The sequence below is a fragment of the Acomys minous genome (assembly GCF_964271855.1).
Source record: "Acomys minous genome assembly, chromosome: 16".
NCBI lineage: Eukaryota > Metazoa > Chordata > Mammalia > Rodentia > Muridae > Acomys > Acomys minous.
The window spans coordinates 63,473,609-63,500,325 of NC_140498.1; the positions used below are offsets into that span (position 1 = coordinate 63,473,609).

Consider the following 26,717-nt stretch of genomic DNA (forward strand, 5'->3'; position numbering starts at 1 on the left):
TCCCTTCTCCTGTAGCTATTCTGAAGGTTATTATACTATTGTTGTAGATCTAAAAGATTGTTTTTTCACTATTAAATTACATCCTGAAGATTCTCATAAATTTATATTTAGCATACCTTCAGGTAACTTCCAGAGACCTTATCGAAGAGATCAGTGAAAAGTCTTGCCTCAGGGAATGAAAAATAGTCCCACTCTCTGTCAGAAATTTGCGGACCAAGCATTAAAATCTGTTAGATGCAAATATTTGGAGACTTGTATTTTGCATTATATGGATGATATCCTTATAACAGAAAAGACAAAAGAATTGACTAAATTCATTCTTAAAGGTATGGTTGAGTCTTTAACTCAGTGTGGATTGGTTATTGCCCCTGACGAAACACAGCATCATAGACCAATTAGTTACTTGGGAGAATACTATCTGTGACAACTTTATTATGTCACAAAAGTTACAACTTTGGATTGATAAATTTAAAACACTTAATGATTTTCAAAAATTATTGGGAAATATAAATTGGATTAGACCCTACTTAAAAATAACTACTGGACAATTGCATCATTTGTTTGAAATTCTGAAAGGAGATGCAGATCCAAGATCTCCCAGGCAGTTAATTCAAGAAGACTTACAACAAGTAGAACTAATAAAACAAAGGATGCAGGACGCCAAAGGGCAACAAAGTAATTATATACTAAGCCTTGGTCTCTCATTATATTAAAAACTAACTATATGCCTACTGTCTGCCTCTGACAAGATGGGATTTTAGAGTGTATTCATTTGTCTCATATACAAGTAAAAATGGTTTCTTCCTATCCATATATGTGTAGCCAGTTAATTATAAAATGAAGATTAAGATCTCGAGAGTTATTTGGAAAAGAAATGCAAAAAAAAAAAATTATTCCTTATAATGAACAGTTGGATACCTTTACAAATATGTGACAATTGGGAATTGCTCTATCATAGTATATGGGTCAAACAAAATTTAAATATACTTAAGCATCCTATATTAAAATCTGCGGAAGAGACAGACATGATCTTTCCTTCACAAATAACAAAGGATCCTATAACAGGAGCCCTTTCGGTTTTTTTACTGATGGATCCTCAAATAGAACTTCATCAATATACGTTAAAGGTAGATCCCCCAATTATGAAAAGGTCACCACAGATTTCTACTCAACAAGTGGAGATCATTGCAGTGCTCACTGCTCTAGAAAATTTACATGAGTAAATTGAATAAATACTGATATAAATAAAATGAATAAGTGCTGAGTAGTATTCCATTGTGTAAATATAGCACAGATTCTATATCCATTCTTTGGTTGAGGGACATCTAGGTTGTTTCCACATTCTAGTGTTGTTGTGTGGTGCAATGGCAATTAAAGAAATACTCAATGTCTTTAGTCATCAGAGAAAAGCAAATCAAAACAACTCTGACAGCAGTCAGAATGCCTAAGATCAAAAACTCAAATGACAGCACCTGCTGGTGAGGATGTGGAGGAAGGGAAACACTCCTCCATTGCTGGTGGGAACGCAAATTTGTACAACCACTTCGGAAATCAATCTGGCACTTAGAACATTGGGAAGATGACTCAATCCCTGACAATATTAACTACAGGCTGCTATGCTTCCAAACAGACTTGTCCTTAGAGAGGCTTATGCCTTTTCCCCCAAAGGAGAGAGAGAGAGAGAGAGAGAGAGAGAGAGAGAGAGAGAGAGAGAGAGAGAGAGAGAGAGAGAGAGAGATACTACAGAGCATCTCCTCGAAACAGATGCTGAGACTGAAAACCAAGCATTGTACAAGGTGTAGGGAGCCTTATGGAAAAATCGGAGGAAGAAGAAAAGGACTAGCAGGTGACAGGAACTTCACAAGACCAACAGAGGTGACAAATCAGGGCCCCAAAGAGGCCTGATGAGACCTAAACACCAACCAAGATCTCGCATAGACCTAGACCTAGGGCCCCTACCAAAGTGTAGCTGATGTGCAGCTCAGGCTTCATGGGGTCCCCTGGTAAGTGGAGCAGGAGCTCTCTCCAACATCGACTTTCTTGCCAGCTTTTCAATTACTTCCCTCTGGTGGGACTTGCCAGGCCACAGGTGAATTTGACACACTCATCCCTAATACAACTTGATGAACTTGGGTGGACAGGAAGTGAGCTCCCCTTTTCAGAAGAATAATAGAGCGGGACCAGGAGAAGGAGGGAGGGCGGGGCTGGGAGGTGAGAAGAGATGGAGCTAAGACCAGGATATAAACTGAATAGATAGATAGATAGATAGATAGATAGATAGATAGATAGATGGATGGATGGATAGGTAAGTACCTGGTTGACTAGGAGGTCAAAAGAATGCCTCACTCCTGTACCTGGAAATAAAGGTAGTTTTGAGCTATCTGATGTGCCAGCTAGGAAGCAAACTTGGGTCCACAAGAGGAACCATACAACTAATTTTTCAGCTCTTCAATATGTCATAATGCAGACGATGAAGATGCTCCAATACTCCCTGTGTGTCCTATCATTTGCAGGTGATGAAGTCCCTGCTAGTTGGCTGTTGGAGGACTCAATGGATTTCGATCCCTCTGTGAATGGAGTCTCCAAATTGCTTCTCATTTTCATTGTTAAAACGGTTCTCTTCATGTGAGTATAGTTAACAAAGTATTTTTTAAAAACTAGTTAGATTCCAGTCAGATCCTATTAGGAAAATCTCCATAATTTGAGACATATTTTTGTTTTAGTAATCCTTTTGAAACAGGATATTGCTACATAGCCATGGCTGTCATAGAACGCATTGAGTGGGCAAAGCTGACCTCAAATTCAGATTGTCCTGCCACAGTCTTCCAGGTGCTGGGACTGCAGACATACACCTCTAGGCCTAGCTGAGATATGATTTTTAAATGACCCATCTTTGAATGATAGAATTAAAGGATAAACTAAGATTTAAAAAAAGAGCCATAACTGCTTCGATGAACATTACTACTTGACATTCTACAATCATTTAAATTGGCAAATTATTTCATATGTTCTCAATAATATGGTTATTTTCTTTGCTTTGTTAATTTTACCTATTTACAAGTGTTTGAACTGTGTTTGTGAGTATACATCTGTGCCATGGTGTGCATGTGGAAGTGAGAGAGGAACTTATTACTGTCTATTATATGCTTACCCTAAGTGAGTTCTAGACATGGAATCCAGGGGATCTTCTGTTTCCTGTGACCTCATTGGCCATTATTGGGTTTTAAGTTATTTATGTATGTACTTGTTTGTGAGTATGTATATGCCAAAAGCCCAAGTGTAGAAGTGAGAGAAAATTTTGTAGGAGTAATATGAGTCTCCCAGAGACTGAACTCAGGTCATCAGGGTTAGGAACAACCAACTTTACCCACTGAGACAATTGACAATTATCTAACATTCATTTATGCTTCTGAGAAAGTGTTATGAGCAAGTGTCTACTCCTGAGAGTAAAGTATCCCATTCAAGAAAAACATATAGCAGTATATCATTTTCATTTGCAAATAGGACTTATTATTCAAACAATCCTGTTTTCCTTGATCCCAAAATGACAATATGCTTATGTGGAGGAATGCTGAGTGAATGTATCAACCATCAATAAAGTGCTGTTTAGCCAGTCAGCTGGGCAGAAGGACAGGAAGTGGAAGGCGGGACTTCCTAGAGAGAAGAAGAAAGTTTGATGGTTGGAGAAGGAAGGTTTTTTTGACGGTTGGAGGAGGATGGTGGGGACTTGAGGAGGACTGGCCCAGGGGTATGTATCCACACCCTTGAAAAAGGATACCTTATAGTTTGCTGGGAGAAATAGCTCAAAAAGAAAAGTTATACTTTGTTATAATTTGGTAGTTTAAAGATGCAAGATACACTAACACAAAATATTTGGGTCTTGATAAATGCCTTTTTAAATAATGCTGTGATACAAATAAGAGAGAAAGAAATTGTGCTCCTGATTATGAATACTATTTTTATTTTACTCATCCTAGCTTTCTATAATTCTTCAAGGGAAAAGACATTAGAGAAAAAAAATTTAGGGAAAGGACTGAGGAAAATACTAGACAATGGGAGACAGAGCAAAATGAAAAATATGAAATTTGGAAACAAACTTTAGAAGTTAGAAAGGCTTATAACTAAGAATAGTAATACAGAGATAGAAACTGAAGAAAAAAAGGTCAGAACATAGAACACAAGACTGTAACAAGACTACAAAGCATTCATCATTTGTTACTAAACCAAAAACAATTTTCCCAGCTTTCATAAGAGAACTCCCAGGAGATGTGAAAAATCCACAAGGTTATCAGGGTTTTGATTGGCAACCTATAGAGGCACAAGAATTAAAAGGGTTTAAGGAGGCATTAAGCAGTTATGTTTCATACTCGCCATATGTTAGACAGATACCTAATAACTGGTCCACACAGAATCACGTAATTCCAAAAGATTGGAGAGATTTAGTGACTGCCATTTTAGAGCCAGGTCCCCAGTTACAATGGCTGGCATGGTGGAAAGATGAGGCCTCACTTGTGGAGCAGCACAATAGGACTAAAGGCATTGACATAGTCAAGGATCAGCTGTTAGGTGAAGGCCCATATTCTGAATTAGTAGTACAGTTTGCCTTTGATGATAATGTCTTAGATCAATGCTGAACAATGGCCATGAATGCTTGGGACAAGGTTGAACAACAGGGACAAATGGAATTGTTTACAAAAATAACCCAAGGTTCAAATGAAACATTCGCTGATTTTTTACAGAGACTAATTAAAGCTCTGAATAGAACCACAGCAGATCCACATGCTAGAGAAATCCTACTTCCATCCCCAGTTTTTGAAAATGCAAATGATGAATGTAAAAAAGCTATTAGGCCCTTGAGGGCAAGATCTGTACTCTTCATGAATGGATTAAAAATGGATTACTTCAGACATAGAAGTAAATACTTGTGATTAGCTATGATTGAACAAAAAAAAAACCCCACAGGAACCATCAAAACAAAATGCTCACTGCTGTGATTATAAAACTTCCAATCATACTGAGCAAAATATTCCTAAAGAGAAATGATCCTATAATAATAATAATAATAATTCAGGGAGAAAGTTTCCTGTAAAATACAGAAGATGTGGAAGGGATGGTCATGTAGCTCATGAATGTAGGTCATCCACGGATACCCAAGGCAATTCCCTGATTTCGGAAAATTGACTAAAGGGCTATGCTCAAGGCTGCACACCCACCCACACACACACACACACAAAACAACGTGAGCCATTCATTTCCTGTTCACCAAAAAGGGATTATTCTAAAAGACAACAAGAAAATTCAAGGTTTGATAAAACAAATAGGGCTGCTGAAGACTTAGAAAGTCCATTTAATGGAGAAAATAATGCCCATAGAGATAAAATAAAAGACACTGGAGATACTAAAAAAAACAAATATTTTGGCAAACTACTAAAGTTAGACCACAGAAAGTGCAAATCAGGAGAGATCAATTAAGAACTCTTAATGATTTTCAAAAATTTCTGGGAGACATTAATAGGCTGTGGTCTACAATTGGTTTAACTACTCAAGAACCAAGTAATTTATTTCAAACCCTACAAGGTGATAAGGACTTGAATAGCTTAAGAAAGCTACCAGCTGAAGCTGAAAAAGGAATTGGCTCTGGTAGAAAGGAAATTACAAGATTCATATATATTGACCGCATTGATCCAGAGAAGGCATGCATTTTAGTTAGCTTGCCTTCTATTCATTCTCCTACAGGAATTCTTATGCAAAGGTAAGATTGCATCTTAGAATGGGTATTTTTAAAACACAAACAAAGTAAGAAATTAAGAACCTACATAGAGGGGCTGGAATGATGGATCAGAGGTTGGGAGCACCGTCTGCTCTTCCAGGGGTCCTGAGTTCAGTTCCCAGCGACCACATGGTGGCTCACAGCCATCTATAGTGAGATCTGGTGCCCTTTCTGGTGTGCAGGTGTACACGCAGGCAGCACATTGTATAAATGATAAATAAATAAATAAATATTTAAAAAGGAAAAAAAAAACCGACATAGAAAAGGTTTCTGAATTGATTGTAAAAGTAAAAGCGAGACTTCGCCAGTTGGCTGGGATAGATCCGGCTGAGAGGGTGGTACCTTTTACTAAGGCTGAGACTGCCTCATTATGGGCCAACAATCGGCAGAGGCCTTGTCGTGATTTTTTGGGAGAAATTAACAACAGATACCCCAAAAGCAAGAGATTTCAGTTCATAAAAAGAACTAATTGGATTCTTCCTCATATAGTGAAGCGGATTCCAATTTCTGGTGCTCCTACATTTTACACTGATGCCAATGAATCAAAAAGAGCAGGTTATAAATCAGAAAACATAAGTAAGGTAGTGGAGAGTCCTTATGATTCCGTGCCAAAATCAGAACTATATGCAATTCTGCTGGTCTTATCAGAGTTTGAAGACCCTCTTAACATAGTTACTGACTCTCGGTATGCTGAAAGAGTTGTGCTGAATATAATAACAGCTGACCTAATTCAGGATGATTCTGAATTAACTCCACTATTTATTCAATTACAACCAATGATTAGAAATAGAAACCATCCATTGTATATAACCCATATAAGAACTCAAACGGGTCTATCAGGACCTACAGCACAAGGTAATGATGAGATTGATCAACCATTGACAGGAAGTGTGTTAGAAGCTTCAGAGTCTCATAAAAAAAACAAAACACCATGTTAACAGTAAAGAATTAAAAAAAAGGAGTTTTCTATCTCTTGGCAACAGGCCAAGGAAATTGTGAAACAACGTCCTGCTTGTTCTATATATAACCAAACTCCATTACCTGCAGGAAGTAACCCTAGGGGTATTCAAGGAAGTGAAATTTGGCAAAGAATGTAGTTCATTTTATAGAGTTTGGAAAACTGAAGTATGTGCACCATACTACAGACACATAATCAGGATTTCAGTGGGCAACGGCTTTCAGTTCTGAACAGGCTGATTCTGTTATTACTCATTTACTAGAAGTCATGGCTACTATGGGTGTACCTAAAAAAAAAAATTAAAACTGACAATGCTTCATCTTATGTCTCTAATAAAATGAAACAATTTTTAATGTATTATAACGTAAAACATGATACCTGGGTACCATATGATCCCACAGGACAAGCAGTCATTGAAAGATCCAATCGTACTTTAAAAGAAACGCCCATCAAACAAAAAGGGGTATCAAAGACCCCAAGAGGTAGATTACATAATGCCTTATTGACTTTGACTTTCTTGAATGCTAATGAACAAAACATGACCGCTGCAGAGAGACACTGGATTTCAGAAAAAGGTGCTGAATTAGATCAGCCTGTGTATTTCATGGACATCTTGACCTCAGAATAGAGATCAGGAAGTGTGTTACGATGGGGTAGAGATTTTGCATATGTTCATACAGGAAAGGAAAAATTGTAGGTTCCATCTAAAATGATTAAAAATTAGATATGATAGAGGAAGACTCCCCTGAAAATCATACACACAACCTTAATTCCAACATGTTTACAATCTAAAAACAAGACAATATTTTAATAATGTAATGTTTCAACGAATTTTATATGAACATCAGTGAGATGGCTCAGTAGGAAGTGTCTTTTGTGTGCACTGCTGGCAACCTGACATTGATCATATATAAAGATAGCCAAATCAGACCCAACAATGTTGTCAATCAGGCCCCACATATCAGGCATGGCTTAAAAACCCATAATCAACACACACACACACACACACACACACACACACACACACACACAGAGCCCAAAAAAATTTAAAAATATACCTCATTGTTGTTATACTATTTAGCATGCCTATATAATTCATTTAGAAGGCATACTTCAAGTTAAAGTCCTAAATGGTAAGTAATGGGAATATGAAAAAGCATGGAACATCAAAATATATATATATATATATCCATAGCAATTAAGCTATGGTGATTGATATTTTGTTGGGTATAGTAGTCTGGATTGGCATCTGTGGCCTCTTAGGGTCGGCATGGCATCTGTCCAGACTCTTGGATTTCATAGTGCCTGCTGAGACGTCAGGTGTAATTCTGATAGGTTTGCCTTTCTATGTAACTTGGCCTTTTACTCTTGAAGCTTTTTAATGTTCTTTCTTTGTTCTGTACATCAGTGTTTTGATTATTGTGTGGAGAGAGGATTTTCTTTTCTGGTCTCATCTATTTGGAGTTCTGTTAGGCACCTCCCATTTTCATAGATGTCTCTTTCTTTATGTCAGGGAAGTTTTCTTCTGTGATTTTGTTTGAAATATTTTCTAGGTTATGGAGGAGTTTGGAGACTTTTTTTTTTCCTTCTTCTATTCCTAATGTTCTTAGGTTAGGTCTTTTTATACTGTCAATATTTCTTGGATGTTTTGTTTCAGAAGCTTCTTTTTTTTTTTTTTTAACATTTTCTTTGACTGATATATCAATGATTCTAACTGTATCTTCTACACTTGGGATTCTCTCTTTCATCTCCTGTGTTCAGTGGGTGTTGCTTGTGTCTGCAGTTCCTGTCCTCTTCCCTTGCGTTTCCCATTCCAGGGTTGCCTCAGATTGTGTTTTCTTTGTTGCTTCTAATTCACCTTTTAGGTCTTGAATAGCTTTAATCATTTCTTTCTCCTGCTTGATTGTACATTCTTGTTATTCTTTATAGGATTTATTATATCCCTTCCTCTGTTTCAATGTATTTTCTTGTATTTCCTTCAGAGATTTATTTCCTTCCTTCAAGCCTTCTACCATTTTCAAAAATCTCAGATGTGAAATATTCTTGCAATCCAACGGTGTTAGTATCTCAAGGGCTGGCTGTTTTAGGACTGCTGCTGGCATCCAGTTCTGTCAGAGGGGTCCGAGGTTTGTTTTCTGTGTTCTTACGCTGGCCTCTTGCCATCTGGTAGTTCCTGTTGTTATCAGGCCTGGAGGTTCCTCCGATGGGGTCTCAGGTGGGCGAGGCAGGTCAGAGGTATTCAAAGAGAGCTCCAAGCCAAAGACTGCTTGCTAGGAATCCCCAGAGGCTGCCTTAGGATGGCAGGTGATTCAGATTAGAGCATAAGACCAGCTCAGATATGCCGGGTAACTACTCTGTATCCCAGATGGGCCAGGTAAGGGAGAAGCAGCCTGAGAGATATCCAATCCGAAAGCTGCTCTGGTGCCCAACAGGCATCCGAGGTACGATGGACAACGTGGCTTTTGGCCCAAGCCTGACTCACTTTTGCTGATTCGCTCTCTGTGTCCCAAGTGCGCCAGGCCGGTGAGGAGCGAGTAGATAGAAATTCAAGCCCAAAGCTGTTTGGATGCCCCACAGGACTCTTCTGCTATTTTGATCTCTCTGCTCGTTTGCTTTCTGTGTCCAAGACTGGCCAAGCCAGTCAGATGTCGGTGGAGTGAGAGCCACACCCAAAGCTGCTCGGGTACTCCACTGGCTTCCTTTGCTGATTTTCTCTCTATGTTCTGGATGGGCCAGAGTACGTGGAGAGAGGTCCAAGCCTAAAGCTGCTCCATGTGTCCCTCAAGCCTCCTCAGGGTGGTGGGTAAAGTGGGGTGCAGCCCATGCCCACCTCATCTCTGCTGGTTAACTGTCTGTGTCCTAGACAGACCCTGCAGGTGTGGAGCGGGCAGAGAGTGATCCAAGCCTGAAGCTTCAACATATTAAATGCACTTCTTACATTGTTTATTTCCCGTATATTTTCATGTCTCTTAAGATAACTGTCATTCAAAAGTTTTACCGCATTGCTTACACTCATAGGGTTTCTCTGTATTATGTCTTCTTTTATGTATTAAAATATGGCTATGATGTACAAAGGTCTTTCCACATTGGTTACATTCATAGGGTATCTCTACAGCATGTATACTTTTATGTATTAGGAGACAGACTGTTATGTGCAAAAGTACTATGACATTAGTAATATTCAAATGTTTGAATGAAAGTATATATTCTTTCATGCGTTTGAAGAAAACTATGCTGTGCAAAGGCTTTACCACACGAATTACGTTCATGAAGTTTCTATCTCGTATGAATTCTTCCATGCCTTTGAAGAAGACTGTGCCGAGAAAAGGCTTTACCACATTGATTACATTTATAAGGTTTCTCTCCTGTATGAATTCTTTCATGCAACTTAAGAGAACAGTTCCATGCAAAGGCTTTACCACACTGATTACATTCATAAGGTTTCTGTACTGTATGAATTCTCTTATGCATTTGAAGATAACTGCGCCGTGCAAAGGCTATACCACATTGATTACATACATATGGTTTCTCTGCTGTGTGAAATTTTTTATGATTCTGAAGCTTCCTGTGACATGCAAAGGCTTTACCACATTGATTACATTCATAAGGTTTCTCTCCAGTATGACTTCTTTTATGCATGTGAAGATGACTGTGCCGTGCAAAGGCTTTCCCACATTGAGTACATTCATAAGGTTTCTCTCCTGTGTGAATTCTTTCATGCATGTGAAGATGACTGTGCCGTGCAAAGGCTTTCCCACATTGAGTACATTCATAAGGTTTCTCTCCTGTGTGAATTCTTTCATGCATGTGAAGATGACTGTGCCGTGCAAAGGCTTTACCACATTGATTACATTCATAAGGCTTCTCTCCTGTGTGAATTCTTTCATGACTTTGAAGATGAATGTGCTGTGCAAAGGCTTTACCACATTGATTACATTCAAAAGGTTTCTCTCCTGTATGAGTTCTTTCATGCCTTTGAAGATGAATGTGCTGTGCAAAGGATTTATGACATTGATTACATTCATAACGTTTCTCTCCGGCATGAATTCTACTATGCATTTGAAGAGAACTCTGCCGTGCAAAGGCTTTACCACATTGCTTACATTCATAAGGTTTCTCTCCAGTATGAATTCTTTCATGCATTTGAAGATAACTGTGCCATGCAAAGGCTTTACCACATTGGTTACATTCATAAGGTTTCTCTCCTGTATGAGTTCTTTCATGCCTTTGAAGATGAAATTGCTGTGCAAAGGCTTTGCCACATTGATTACATTCATAAGGTTTCTCTCCTGTATGAATTCTCTCATGCATTTGAAGATGAAATTGCTGTGCAAAGGCTTTGCCACAATGATTGCATTCATAAGGTTGCTCTCCTGTATGAATTCTTTCATGCACTTGAAGAGAACTGTGCTGTGCAAAGGCTTTACCACATTGATTACATACATAAAGTTTTTCTCTTGTATGAATTTTTTCATGCTTCTGAAGATTCCTGTGACATGCAAAGGCTTTACCACAGTGATTACATTTATAAGGTTTCTCTCCTCTATGAATTCCTTCATGCATTTGAAGAAGACTAGGCTGAGAAAAGATTTTACCACACTGATTACATTCATAAGGTTTCTCTCCAGTATGAATTCTTCCATGCCTTTGAAGGGAACTGTGCCATGCAAAGGCTTTACCACATTGACTACATTCATAAGATTTCTCTCCTGTATGAGTTCTTTCATGCCTTTGAAGATGACAGTGCCATGAAAAGGCTTTACCACAGTGATTACATTTATAAGGTTTCTCACCTGTATGAATTATTTTATGCCTTTGAAGAGAACTGTGACCTGCAAAGTCTTTACTATATTGCCTCCATTCATAAGATTTTTCTCTTGTAAAATTTCTTTCATATCTTTGAAGATGACTCTGACATACAATGGCTTTAACACACTGATCACATTCATATGGTTTCTTTCCAATATGATTTCTTTCATCCCTCTGAAGATGATCTTGACATGCACCACTTCTACCACATTGGTTATCTTCATGGGTTATTTGTTCAGTGTGTGTGCTTTTATGTATTTGGAGACTACTGTGATGTGCAATGGCTTCACCATATTGAATGTCTTCCTTTGCTTTCTCTCCAGTATGAGTTCTTTTATGCCTCTGAGGATGACTGTGATGTGCAAACAATTTACCAGGTTGAGTAAATTCAGAGGGTTTTTTCTCCACTATGACTTTTATCATTCCTGCAAAGATAATTGGCACAAGTGAAAATTTTAACACAGATATTAGATTGATGAATATTTTTATCTGTGTGATTTAATTTGACATTTTGGTCCAGTTGTAAAGAAGAACCGGATATTATGGAATGTTCAATTCGCTTACTTTCATGGTGTTCCCATTCATTATGGCTTGTTTTGCATCTTTGAAGATAACTGTGATGGTAAGAGCATTGATTACATGAACTACATTTACAACATCCTTTTAATATGTAAGATTTTCACATATTTGAAGAGAAATGGTAGAACTCACAGCTCTACCACAATGATTGCATTCATAAATTTTCCTATAGTGTGACTCATATTATATTTGCAAAGTGAACTGAGAGAAACAGAAGAATTTCTCATTCCTATTACTAAAGAGGATTTTATATAGCATAAGTTTTTGGATTTATTGCCAATGAAGTTGGAAAACCAATTAATTGTAAACTTGTATTAAATTCAGAAAGTCTAGGCACAATGGGGACTACTACATATCTCCTTATTCTTCTGAGTTAGCGAGGAGCACATTGCTTCTTTCAATACCTCTAAGCCCATGAGGGTAGCATTCATTGTGACATATGACATATGTAACAAAAGGAGAAAAACAAATGAAAGGGTCCCCACTGTAGTCACACAGTTTGACATTTGCTTTCCTTATAGAAATATGGTATAAGGATTAAAGTTTCTCCAAAATAACATTCTTGCCTCTCATAAACTACCACTCACTAAAATTTGCAACATTCCTGCAGATGAGGAAAACAAGCTTTATTATGGAGTATTTGATTATTAGCTGTTTTGAACACAGACTTATTGCCTATGCAATGGGCTTCGCCTCTGCAATAGCTAAGTGATATGAGACTAAACACATTGGCAGTTGTATAGTCTAGCTCTCATGAGACTGTGATTCAAATGGTGATGTCTGTTAATGCATGGTTTTCTTGTCTTCTGTCTTAAAGAAATGCTTTGCAAACATAAACCAGATACTTGCGTTTGAGGTACATGGTTTTGTGAGAATTTAATAATCATCAATATACCTAAGGCAGTGGTAACAATGCACTGTTGAATTTCCACAAAACATGCAGGACACATTAAAATTTCTATAGAGGCACTTGTGTATCAACTTGTATATGCTAATTACCTTTCATGTCCTCTTGACTATTGAAAATATTCTTAAGAATTGTATTGCGGTCTTCCCAATTGTAGCCTAAAATGTAATAGAAATTGATTAATTTTTTTTTTTGGAAATTGGGCAAATTTTAATTTACTATCTTCAGTAAACATTATAAACATCACTGATTTATTTACCTCATTCTCAATTGAACTTACAATGAATAACTGTATCAAAGAAACAGTTGTCTTTACATTTTAAAATGAAAGAAGAAATCACTGTCTCACCTATATCAGTGAGGTTCCTGAAGGTCTCCAGCATCACATCTTTGTAGAGTCTCTTCTGGGATGGATCCAGCAAAGCCCACTCTTCCAGAGTGAAGTCCATATGCACATCATCGTAGGTCACTGCATCCTATAACACCACATACGTGTATGTAAGACAAAGCATGATTGTGACAACACTGTAAATGTATACATCGTTGACAATAGACTCATGTAATTCTGATGCTTTTTCCACATATTTTCTGACACAGATGTTCTAATGTAATCACCAAGGCATTTCAGATAGAAGTTGAATAATGATGTTCACTTCCATCATTCCTGCACACCTTGAACGGGATATAGCCTTGCAAGAGAAATGTCCATCAACAGACATAAAGAGAGAGAGACAGAGAGACAATCAAGCAGACCAACAGTACTGAACTCACATCACAGAAACTGTATGAGCAACTGCTGACTATAAATATGATGGGAAGGCTGGGTGTATTTTTTTATGCCTGTAATCCCAGCACTCAGGAGACAGAGGCAGGTGTATCTCTTTGAGGTGTGTGCTGGCCTACACTATGCAGTGAGCTTCAGCACAGCATGAGGTTCATATGAAAACCCTGACTTCTCTCAAAGAAAATCAAGAAATCAAACAAAAAAAAAAAAAACATAGAAAGAACTCAGAGGTGTTTACTGAACTTCCTACAAAGTAATACACATTCACTCCAGCTCTGTATTCATCTTCCAGAAAACTCAAATGCCCCAGTTTAAAAATGTAACATCATTAACATCTCTCTAATAGAAAATGCATGTTTCAACAGTTACAAATGGACAGATGGATGTATGAGCAATATAAATATTTATCATAAATAAGCCACATATGGAAAGAGACATGGTACACCAGAGCTCTTGTTGGTTCTGAGAATAATTGGAGTCCACTGCCAGTATTTAGATTAGAGGCTCACAATTACTCATTATACCATTGTTGGATTTCTGAGACCATCTTCTGACTATTGTGAGCATCAGGCACACATCATGTACTTATTCATGCATACAGGCAAAATACACATTTATTCAAAAAATTCAAAACAACTGCAACAGAGAGAAAGAATGTCAGACACCTCAAACCCAATTATGTAAAAGGCTCATTTAGTATTAATGTCATAAACACAGGCCATCCTGAGAAATAAAATATACTCTATGACACATTTCAAAATTCAAGACGAGGATGAAAATAAATACAACAGCATATGCTTGCATATACCTACCCGCCAATTCCATCTGCTAATAATATTAAAACAAAACAAGCCAGGCATTTTGGCTCACATCAAACCTCAGGACTCTGTAGAGAGAGTCAGATGGTCCTCTAAGTTCAAGGCCTGATTGGTCTACATGACATACTTTCTGGAGAACAAGGGCTACACTGAGAAATTTTGTCTTCAAAATAAAAACAAATAACCACAAAAAATGTAAAAATTATCATTCTCGGCAAATAGCAATGAACAGCTTTTACTGATCCTTATGTGATTTAGGGATAGAGTGTACAATACTCAGACCATGACAGCACAAGATGGAAGCTGCCTGATGAGTTTCAATCACAACACAGTAGACACAAAGAACAAGAAATGGGTTGAATGTATACACACTCAAATCTCATCCCCAATAAGGAATTTAGAAAGACTTCTCTTATGGAAGCTTCCATAAGCTCCACAAAGAATGCCCCCAAACAAAGGCAAGTACTAAAGACATCATCCTAACTGGGAGGTTTTTAATTGAATCAACTACACTCTGACCCTGGTTACCACAGGCTCATGGTCATCCCATGATGAAAACACATTGAGTCTAGATTCGATGATCCTACTGGTCTCCAACAGCCCGTACACTGTTCAAATGTCCAAAGACTCCTTTGACAGTCATGGCAATCTCCTGACTGCCACATCTTGTAAAATCAGAAAAGAAACAATATCTTCAGAACATACAATGGCACAGAAGAGCCCTTCCCATCCCAATAAAGAACAATGCGTATACAGTGAGGGAAGTCTGGACCAACAAAAGTAAAGCAATAGAGCAAACACCAAATCGTGTCAATCTGACTCAGACATATGGGGCTTCAGTTTCAAAGGGCACAGTCAGCCCTATCCATACAAGTTCTCAAATATCCGTCAGTTTGCTTATTTCCACTCCGTGCATGCATCTCTCCATGGCAGATTTCTCAAAGTTTTTAAAAATTTCATTAATTTATTCAGATTACAACTCAATTACCATCCCATCACTTGTATCCTCCCATTCCTCCCTCCATCACACTTTCACCCTATTTCCCTCCCCTAGGTCTATGACGGAGGAGGACCTGCTCCCCCAGCATATGGTCACAGGCCATCCAGTCTCACTCTGGGATCATGCCCACTCTTTCTCTGAGTGCCACCAGGCCTCCTCACCAAGGGGAGGTGGTCAAATATGGAGCACCAGAGTTCATGTCAAAGTCAGTCCATCATAGTTTTGAAATCTCAATATCTTCTGCTCTCAAAATTCGACTTGGGCTTCATCCTCAAAGCTTCTTGCAATAAACTCTCTATCCTCACTGAGCATCTGATTCTCCCAAAGACAAATGGCTGAAAAAGTCCGAACTGAAACAAGTGGAAAGGATCCAGGACCTTTTTTGTTTTTTCTTTTGGTGTTTTGAGACAGGGTTTCTCTACGTAGCCTTAGCTATCCTGGACTCACTTTGTAGACCAGGCTTGCCTCAAACCCACAGCAATCCACCAACCTCTGCCTCCCAAGTGCTGGGATTAAAGGCATGTGACACCACATCTGGCTAATAACCTTACAGTTTATATGTTCCTTGTTTCCAAAGCCAGTAGAGCAAGAAGGGTCTTGTCACATTTGGCTTCTAAATTCTGATGGGCTGTACCATACGGGACCACACTTGTAGCAGATTTTATGTGAATTTCCTTTCTGGGAGTAGGAATCACTTTGTGTATTTTCCATTCATTCAAAGCTTAGAAGTAGAGAGTGATAACTTTAGGGCACCATCTTAAGCATCTAATACACAGCAAGGCCCTTCTCTTTAATGGTGATAATGTCCTTGAAAATCCCTGCCTCTCCTCATCATTTGACAGCCACCTGCACCTACATACTGCTGTTTGTCTCTACAAACCACAGGCTTTGCGTTTATCTCAGCCTCTCTTGTTGCTTTTTTCCACTGTAGTCCTGAATGAGTCACTAGTAATAATAATCCAACAGATTCAAGATCCCATCTAAGAAATCAACCCGTTATTTTTAAATTCTGCCTTACTCAATTCCTCAGGGCATGGGCAGAATTAGAATGTTTTGGGGCCAAAATATCACAGAAATGACAACCAGCTAAATTCTTTTCATGGAGTCTATTTTCCATTGAAACCCTATGACCTCAACTTTCTACGTCTGCATTATCTCGACACTCTGCTCTCCCGTGTCCTACAAGAACAGCAGACTAAGTTCTGTCTACAGCTTTCCATGCCTTTTCCATATCAAGTCTGACGTGTTCCACGTTCCTTCAAAAGATAAGATTCCCAGGTTCTGCCCAGCATCAAAATAACTTCTTGTGCACCACTTTTGGTAATAACTTGCTCTCAGGTAATGAACAGTTTTTGTGGATAGTTTTGTGGGATCACGGGCCATGATTCTGGGAGCTTAGCACAGAGACACAAGCTAGAAAATGAAGGCAAAGACCATGGATAAACACTGTTCTATAGCTTGTTCTCTCCTCGGTCAGCGTCTCATGTTCACCTGGCCCTTTTATGCAGCCCATAGCCACTTCTTTTGGGACTTTGCCACCCTCAGTGGAAGAATCTTCCCACATCAATCAACCATCAACACAATTTTTCACATAGGAAGCAACCAGTGTGATGGGAGCACAGCCTCAATTGAGGCACCCTCAGATAACAGTCTGCTTCAGATTGAAGAGAAATGAATCTAATTATGACACAGAAAAAGTGATATAGGAAAAACTTTTAATAACCCCAAACCAATGTGACTAACTAACTACATCAATCACTTAAGTAGCAAAAACACAAACATTGATGATTATAACAACCAGAAAACACAGATTTGCCAAGAAACAAAGACAGGTAAGTCTTTAGAATCAAGAGAAAACCAAATCTTTTTCTCCACAGAAAGTCCCCAAACCAACAAAAATTCAAGGACCTCATTGAATACTAATGAACTTTTCAGAAGACAAAGAAACAGAAGAGCTTCCAGATAGGGTGGCCTGAGCCACTAATCCTAGGACTGGAGGAGTCAGAGGCATGTGGCTATCTGTGAGTTCAAGGCCATCCTGGTGTACAAAATGAGTCCAAGATAGTGAAGGCTACACAAAGAAATCCTGTATGGGGGGAAAAAAGAATGTCTTTCATTCATTTTTCTCAATGGCTTTCATACTTGTTTCTATATTAAACAATGTCTCCTGTAGCGCACCCTTTTTCTGCTACTCAGGTAAGACTTGTTTGGAACACCTAATCCTGCCCCTCCTGCCTAGCGCCTGGAAGACGGTTCTGCAACTCAGTTTTGTTTTTTCAAAACAAACTATTTCTGTGTAGACTTGGCTGTTCTGGATTCACTTTGTAGATCAGCCTGGCCTTAAACTCACAGAGATCTGCTTGTCTTTGCCTCCTAGAGGGCTGACCTTAAAGGCGTGTACCACTGCACTTGGTGAGGAAGTAAATTCTTAATGACTGAGAACCATTGGGGAATAGAAACAAATAGGAGATTAGAGCAGTGATGAATTTTAAGAATGAAATTTAAAACTAACATCAACAATTAATTTTTTAAACAGATGAATATAATTGCAAAAGCAGGCATACTGGCATTGAAAAAGAGCAGGCCAGGCTGTCTTTAAGGGAACGGCATTAGTAAAATACATTGTTAGCTGCTGAAGTCTGTATTCTGAAACACAGTTGCAGCCAATAGCCTGGGTCTCAAATTTCTAAGCTACTATAACTATGTCAACTAGGATTTCACTTAACTGCATAGGACAGTCCCTTAATTGGAAATTCAGGGTTCACAGCCTCAAGATAACGTACCCAAATTGAATAACCACCAATCTGATGTTTTCACTCATATGAATGGATTCAATGAATGGAACAAATCACTTCACACACAATTAAAAGACTGCTTAAGAAAAATCTCTTTAATGACAGCATGCATTCAGCTCTCGCTAATGCTCAAAGAAGAGCCAGCTGAGAACAGATTTTGTATTTCATGTTTACTATCACCCTTATGTCCCTTTGAGGTTCAGGACCCAGGTTATATTTTGAGCTATTTAAATATGAACAGGAAAGGGCAAGTCTAGACATGTAGACAGATAAAAGATTTGCATAGCAAAGATATTCCCTGAGACGTTTCTATAGGAGCTCTATTTTATTCTTAATACACCAGGGGCCTTAGAGACAGATGCCAATGCCTAGGCAAGAGGATAGATGCCAATGCCTAGGCAAGAGGCTGTTTCTGGTTCTGCAAAGCATGTTCCTGTAGTTCGGCATTTGAGAAAGACTTAAGCCATTTTCCATTCTTGTGGGCCTCTGAGAAAGCCTTGCTTGATTATTTCAGCCATCAACACAATAGTTTTTCCTCTTTTTCTCTTTTCTTTTCTCTTCTCTTCTTCTCTTCTCTTCTCTTCTCTTCTCTTCTCTCTCTCTCTCTCTCTCTCTCTCTCTCTCTCTCTCTCTCTCTCTCTCTCTTTGTTTTTCAAAACACAGTTTCTATGTGTATCCTTGGCTATCCTGAACTTCCCTTGAAGGCCAGGTTGGCGTTGACCTCACAGTGATCTCCTGCCTCTGCCTCCCTGAGAGCGCCAATTACAGACACTTAAAAAGCACCTGGAAATTTTTTCCTTTTCAAAGTGTTGTCACCCAATGTAGTCTTGCCCATGTGGCAGAGCTATGCTTATTTCAAGAAGAAAACTGAACTCTAATGTCAGCCAGGCCTTAATATTGGTTGTGATGCTGTAATGCCCATCTTGATCAGGTTGGTAGAAGCCAGTTTTGTAGTGTTTTATGTGAAGATGGGTCTAGTAGCTGGTTGTATGAAAGGGGGTCTCCATTGTCATGGTATGGAGCCAAATTTTAGGACAATACCTTTGCAAAAACATGTGTTTCCTAGATTTCTAATCTCCTACAGGCCTGAGTAGCATACTACTTTTCTATGAGGTGCTTTGGAGAAATCTCCCTGTCTGTTAAACTCTACTTGGTGCCACTTAGTATTTTTAAAAGCATTGGTAAATCCTTTATATCATAAGTTCTTCTCGCCCACATCACAGCTTATTATTGGAGTGCTACAACCTCCAGAAAATTAACTCCTAATGGATCTTAAACCTAAATGGTAAATGCTAAGGACAGATCATGTAGATGTGTTAGAGAGGCTAGGTTTCTCCGAGTTTGGAATCCTGCAAAGGATATTTCTTCTTCTTCTTCTTCTTCTTCTTCTTCTTCTTCTTCTTCTTCTTCTTCTTCTTCTTCTTTTTTTTTTTGGTCTTTTGAGACAGGGTTTCTCTGTGTAGCCTTGGCTTTCCTGGATTCACTTTGTAGACCAGGCTGGCCTAGAACTCACAGCGATCCGCCTGCCTCTTCCTCCCGAGTGCTGGGATTACAGGCATGCGCCACCACACTTGGCTCCAGGATATTTCTACATAAAAGCCCATGCTACAAAACTTTTATGCAGCTACAGCCCACACAGTGAAGTTTCTCAGAGGCCACCACTGGATCCAGAGCATGCCTAGAGCCAACATGGACTTTAATGTCACAGCATGTGGGGGGACTTTACCAACCAGGCCCAGGAAGAACTTGTCACAACAACTGCCTGCTGCTCATCTGCCTGCTCCTCCCTTTGTGGGCAGTGACTCTGCAGTCACCATGCTGTGACTCGGCAGCTTTCCTAGGCTTCCCTCACAACACCTAGCACCCTCCATCAGAGCCCATCACAGGGATCCATTCAAGCCCACTCAGACACACACATCAGCTTTAAGTCTATAATGACATGAAGCTGACTTGGGCACCAGAAAGTACCAGACTGCTCTTCTTCTTGCATTCCAGTCCAGCACCAGAACTTTTCCAGAGACACAGAGATTTGCATTTGCATTTCAGCAGCACTTGTGCCTGTCCTCCAATAGCCTAGCTATCAGTCATCCCACACAGCGATTTACTCTGTTGACAATGGCCTGAGATGCTCTTGGTTAGGGAATTTAATCACAACAGGAGAAACACAAGTTAAAATTTAAAAAAAAATGGTACCTAAAATTGATTTTGTTTGTGAGAAGGACCTGGTAATGTTGGCTTCTGGAGGATTGTTTAAAGTGTCAGGGATTTAGATGGTAAAACCCTTAGAAAGCTGTACACACAGGCTAACAGGAAGTTCTGACAACACTAGAAAGATGGGAGAGTTGAGAGGGATGCAGACAGTGGAGGTCAAGGTAATAAATAGGATTTTACTGGAAAAATGGCTCCAATAAAATTTTGGCTAGAGGTCATTTGTGTGCCATTTTAGTCCTGACTCTGTCTGTACTCTCCCCATGTCCTGAGAAATTGAGAAAGGCAAAATCCAAAAGTAATTGGGGGATTTCTTGGACAAAATATTGATCCTGTTGGATGGTTACTACTGATAATCCATTCTGGTCTACGGTGAAAATGAAACAATTTGGCCAGAAAGAAGTAAAAAATCTTTCGTAGAAAAAAAAAATAGCACTAGTTAGTATGAGAAGACAGTTAAATTGTAAAGAAAAGGCAGAGATTTTCAAGTTATTTAGTCCCATTAAGGAATTGAGGAATGATTCCTGTCTGATGACAGTTGAGCTAGGCAGCCTTCTATTAGAATAGCAAAAATCACTAAGAATCACTGCCCTGACCTCCCCTCCCCCCCCCCCCCCCCCCCCCCCGCCCATATCTAATTTTGCTTTATCCTTGATCTCCTGGCTATTCAGACTCAGGTTCTGGCGATGCAGGCAGTGCTGGGCATGGTGCTAGACCAGTAATTTTGGCTGTCCACTGGCCCAAGTTCTGAGTCACTAACACCCCAGCACATATGCAAGCAGGACAAATTGTAGGTCTAAGGTTTTGTGTCTGTGTAGGGGACGGGCTACATGGCCAATGTTCTTCCATCTTGTCAGAGCCTAGGTTCCTATTTCTCCAGCAGTCTGCCATTTACCGGAAACCAGCTGACCCTGTCATGGTTCAGCAGTTAGACACCCATTGTGGTTTATTTTAGGAGATTGTCATTCTAAGACCCCGGAGCTACTCCATTCTGGCTATAAACTAGCTTTTCCAGTAAGACTACTGGTAAGGTCAGATTAAAGGCCAGCTGCCAGCGAGCAGCAGTTCCAGGAACCTTTTCCTGACTAACCAGATTTTCACAACTTCTTTTTCTCTCTGGAATTTCTCCCTCTTCTGTGATTATAGCAGGTGTACAGGTAGACACCTGCTGGAGCATTCCAGAGTTAGATATCCATAGCAACCATTGCTTACGCAAATACCCATGCCTCTGTGCCTATAAAAACTCTAAAAATTTTCACTAAAGGGGATTTGATCAGAATCCAGACTTGTCCCCTTCTTCATGTCTTGTGTTCTGTTCCTATACAGGAAAATTCTCCTCCCGAGTGTTAGTCGAACCCGGGAGAGCTGGGGCAGTTAGAGGCGTGTCCTTTGCATGAAGATGGGCCTAGTGGCTGGTCAGAGTAAGGGGTGACTCCTTTGCCATGCTTTAGAGCCAAATGTCTGGACAATCCTAGTGAGCAAGCATATATATCCCAGCATCCTAACGTCTAACAGGCTGGGTGAGCATACTACTTCTCTGTAGGGTATTTTGGAGGCAGTCCTCCCTCACCTAAATCCTACTTGGTGTCTCTTACTGTTTGCTAAGCATTGGTAAATGTGGGAAGGATTGTAAGCTTTGTCACAGGTGAAAGGAGTCTTGGCAGGCGTTGCCCTTGGACACACCACGGATACTCCCTGAGATGAACCTTGAGATAGACTGGGTGGAGCCATCCTGGGCCTGGAAATCAGGGAGCGGACCTGGGAATCCATCTGGATTATTGTGTTTCTAATCTACCGTCAATGGGAGGAGGACACCAGCCCTTGACCGTGAGAGACAGGCAGAGAGGACAAGAGGGACAGCAGGTTCAGACAGGGCTTGAGCACACATGGATCGGGAAAAGGCTCAGCTAACTGGTCGGACCAGCGCACAGGCCAGAGACACGTAGGGACCCGTCTCGTGCAACAGATACCGGAAGGTTCACTGTTGTTTCCTTTTAACACCTTTTCCCTCTTGTGTTGGCTCTGTTTCTTAACAATTAAACTTTATTATACAACCCAACTAGCATACACAAGAAGGAAAAAAAGGTTAAAGGGACAGAAGAGTGAACCTTCCGGTATCCATTCCACGGGACGGGTCCTTAGGTGTCTCTCTGTCCCGGGTGCTGGTCCGGTCCGGTTGCTCTCTCCCTGCTCTCTCCTCGCCTCAGCTTGTTGTTTTTCTTCTCCCCACCTTCCCAGTCACATGCAAAGGGCGGTCTCCTTCTCCTTTTGAGGGTCAATTAGGAAAACAATAGCCACAGTGGGGTTCCCAGGTCGGCTTCCTGAATTCCAAGCCCAGGAAGGCTCCAAACAGTCTCTCACAAGGTATTCATGGGGTGCACCAAGGGTAAAGCCCACCAAGATTGCTTCAACCTGTGACAAAGCTTAATCTTTCCCACACTCTTGTGTAAACTACTTGGTTGTATAATAAAGTTTAATTGTTGAGAAACAGAGCCAATAGGTAAATGCTTTCTATCATCACTTCTACTTTCTCTATCACAGCTTAACACTGCAGTGCTCCCCAACGCATGTGATGCCTTTTACAACCTCCACGAAACTAACTCCAAATGGATCTTACACCTCAGTGTTAAAGTCTAAGGGCAGAACTTGTAAAAGATCTTAGAGAAACTAAGGTTCTCCGAGTTTGGCATCCTGCCTGAGATGTTTCTATACCCCAGTCCTGACCCAAAAGCTTTGCCCAAACGCAAGCCCCCATAGTAAAGTTATTCAAAGGCCACACCTGGGTGCAGGCAGTGACAAGGATCACGAGGGGCATCACAAGTGGCCCAATATTGCCTATGCTTACCACACAACCCCAGGGAGGAAGCACCACACCGCACCAGCGGCTGCTGCTCACCTTCCTGCTCTTCCCCGTGGCGGGCAGCGACCCTGAGTTCGCCATGCCGCAACTTTGGAGCTTGCCTGAGCTTCCTTCACAGCGCCCAGTAGCAGTGCTCAAAGCACAGCACACCCACCCATTCAACACAGCTCAGCTTTCCAGCTGAACCTGCAGCTCAGAACCCGCCTTCTCTGTGTGCTGGCAGGCCACCTGGAGGCCCTGATTGGACGCCAAGTCTTGAGTGACACGAGCATCTCTCTTAGGGTGAGACTCGGCCGCTGGAGGGACACCTATTATTTACCGGCCAGGCTTCCAGCTCATTTCCAGATAGGAAGAGATTTGCGTTTCAGCAGCACTAGTGTCTGTCCTCCAAAAGCGAAACTCTCTGTTTTCCACGCGAGACTCACCTCACCTCTCCTGCAAGCTCTGCTCAGCAGCCTGCTGCTCCCTTCCGGGGACGGTGACCCTCCACTCACCATGTCGGGACGTTGGACCTTGCTCGAGCTTCCTCACAACAGTCAGCAGCAGAGCTCAGAGCACAGCACAGCAAACTTCTCAAGCCCGCTCAGCTTCTGAGCTGAACCTGCAGCAGGGCTCCGAGAAGAACCCGCCTCCGCGTTTGACTGGCAGGTCTAACTGGAGGCCCTGATTGGCCAGTTTATCGTAAGTGACATAAATGCTTCCTTTCGGGCTAGAGTGTGCTGCAGGGACGCAGAACCGCGGTTTCTGGCCCCAGGCTTCCTATCCAGGGACAAGCCTTTTCCAGAAGTGCAGAGGTTTGCGTTTCAGTAGCACTGCCCTCCAATAGCCTTAACGTCGTCTTTCGGACTAGCCTAGGGAGGACCCACCACTTGAGCTTCCTCTGCTCAGCCACAGGCTCCTCCCTCCTGTTTGGGCACAGAGACCCTGACTTCACTATGTCACAGCACCCAGCAGGCACCTCCCCTTCTTCCTCCTGTACCTAGGTAGGTAACTTGCAGAGCCCATTACTCAATTGGCAGTCGAGTTATCAATCGGTCTCACAATTAAAGAGAGATTTTAGGAGACACGACTTCTGTTTTGTTTCTTCACGCTGGGTTCAGGTAAACTCCTGCAATGTGTTACCTGGTAGAATCAGGCAACCCTGAGAGAAGAGGGAAACCTAGCATCCTCTGTAGAGCACTGTTAGCTGCAGCTCTTCCTCAGTGGGAAAGTGAAAAATAAATACACGGCTGTGTTAGTCAAGGTTCCCCAGGTGAATACAGCTGATAGAATGAGCTGCTCTGTGTGTGGAAAGGGGGTTTCTGTCTCACTGGCTGTGGTCCACTAGTCCAACAGTGGCTGACTAACAATGGAAAGTTGAGGAATCCAGTAGACGTTCAGTCCGTGTGTCTGGAGGTGTCCGTTGGTCTTCAGTATATAGCAGAATCCCAAAGGAGAAGTCGCTAATGTCGTAAGAGATGAACTTACTAGCCAGAGCTAGGGCAAGCAGACAAAGTGAAAGAACTGTCGTTTGCAATGTCCTTCATGTATGTAGGATGCCACCAGAAGCTATGGCCTAGATTAAAAGTGAATCTCACCACCTCAGAGATCCAGATTAAACAAGAGTTTTCCTACTCCAAATGCTGTGATTAAGGAAAATTCCCCACAATCTCCAACTCTTTGGGTTTAGTTAATTCCAGATGGAATCAAACCCTGAAAAGCCATCCCAACAGCCAAGAGAGAGGAACTGAGAGAGAGTTTTCCCTGTGACAGGCAAGGAGAGCATGAGAGTTGTTTCCAAAGCAATGTTTTCTTTAACACAAGACAGCTCAGGACTATCTGGTACTCAAGGTCCAGGGGTTCTGACATCATGTCCGGTCTCTGTGACTAAGAGGCATGAAAGGAGCACAAAGTCATATCCACAGGCCAAAGACTCATACACTGAATATAATGACTTTTATTTTTTTGAAATATAAAGGAGAACTTGCAATAAAACGTATTGTTGAAGCTGGGCATAGTAGTGCATTCCTTTAATCCCAGCACGTAGAGCACAGGGCCGTGATGATCAGTGTCATTTTGAGAAATACTGTGCTACATAGTAAATATAAACACACACATTGAAAAAGAAGAAGAAAATTAAATAACAGATAAAAAGGAACATTGGAGAATAGGGCAATATCTTAATGTCATTTCAGATGTTTTCCACCAGTTCATGTACAATCATTTTCAAAAGTGAATATTGCCAAGTATGGTAGCGCATGCCATTATTGCCAGAATTTTGGAAGCAAATTCACATTCATGAATTTGAGGTCATGCTGATTAAATACTCACTTCCATAGTATCACCTCACTCCAGAGGACAAAAAAAAAAAAAAAAAAAGAAAAAGAAAAAAGAAAAAAGAAAAAGAAAAAAGAAAAAGAAAAGAAAAGAAAAGAAAATCAAAATGTGACTGTTGTTGTAGTGTCTCAAAGCAGAAAGCAACCATCAAAATGTTGTAAGGTAAAAAGAAATATTTTAGAGAGGCATGGTGGTGCATGCCTTTAATCCCAGAATTACAGAGGCAGAGGCAGGTGGATCGCTGTGAGTTCCAGGCCAGCCTGGTCTACAAAGAGAGTCCAGGACAGTCAAGGCTAACACGGGGAATTTTCCTTAATCATAGCATTTGGAGTAGGAAAACTCTTGTTTAATCTGGATCTCTGAGGTGATAAAATTCACCTTTAATCTAGGCCATAGCTTCTGGTGGCATCCTACATACATGAAGGACATTGCAAACGACAGTTCTTTCACTTTGTCTGCTTGCCCTAGCTCTGGCTAGTAAGTTCATCTCTTACTGACATTAGCGGCTTCTTCTTTGGGATTCTGCTATCTACTGAAGACCAACGGACACATCCAGACACACGGACTGAACGTCTACTGGATTCCTCAACTCTCCATTGTTAGTCAGCCACTGTTGGACTAGTGGACCACAGCCAGTGAGACGGAAACCCCCTTTCCACATACACAGAGCGGCTCATTCTATCAGCTGTATTCACCTGGGGAACCTTGACTAACACAGCCGTGTATTTGTTTTTCACTTTCCCACTGAGGAAGAGCTGCAGTTAACAGTGCTCTACAGAGGATGCTAGGTTTCCCTCTTTTCTCCAGGGTTGCCTGATTCTACCAGGTAACACATTGCAGGAGTTTGCATGAACCCAGCGTGAAGAAACAAAACAGAAGTCGTGTCTCCTAAAATCTCTCTTTAATTGTGAGA

General features: G+C 40.7%; 3 protein-coding genes across 7 annotated transcripts in view; 1 reads left to right on the forward strand and 2 right to left on the reverse strand.

Moving 5' to 3' along the window:
• The window catches only part of LOC311585615 (uncharacterized protein), a 167,198-nt gene that overhangs the window by 18,038 nt on the left and 122,443 nt on the right, over window positions 1–26,717 (forward strand). The gene's annotated exons all lie outside the window — the stretch shown is intronic.
• LOC311585630 (zinc finger protein 431-like) overlaps window positions 1–26,717 on the reverse strand; it is a gene marked incomplete at both ends in the record, with an annotated part of 107,426 nt that overhangs the window by 15,921 nt on the left and 64,788 nt on the right. The window lies entirely within an intron of this gene.
• The window catches only part of LOC311585609 (uncharacterized protein), a 55,793-nt gene continuing 30,836 nt past the window's right edge, over window positions 1,761–26,717 (reverse strand). The window contains exons 1-5 of one of the 5 annotated variants that reach the window (XM_084761012.1): window positions 23,914–23,935; window positions 23,525–23,760; window positions 13,373–13,499; window positions 13,116–13,181; window positions 1,761–11,962 (exon numbers count right to left, since the gene is read on the reverse strand). In XM_084761012.1, the coding sequence (XP_084617138.1) occupies window positions 10,005–11,962; window positions 13,116–13,181; window positions 13,373–13,499; window positions 23,525–23,569 (2,196 nt within the window). In that variant the 5' untranslated portion in view covers window positions 23,570–23,760; window positions 23,914–23,935 and the 3' untranslated portion in view covers window positions 1,761–10,004. Of the gene's footprint in view, window positions 11,963–13,115; window positions 13,182–13,372; window positions 13,500–22,736; window positions 22,997–23,524; window positions 23,761–23,913; window positions 24,592–26,717 lie in introns of those variants that run through there. The other 4 variants (XM_084761013.1, XM_084761011.1, XM_084761014.1 and 1 more) reach the window with 4 other exon arrangements.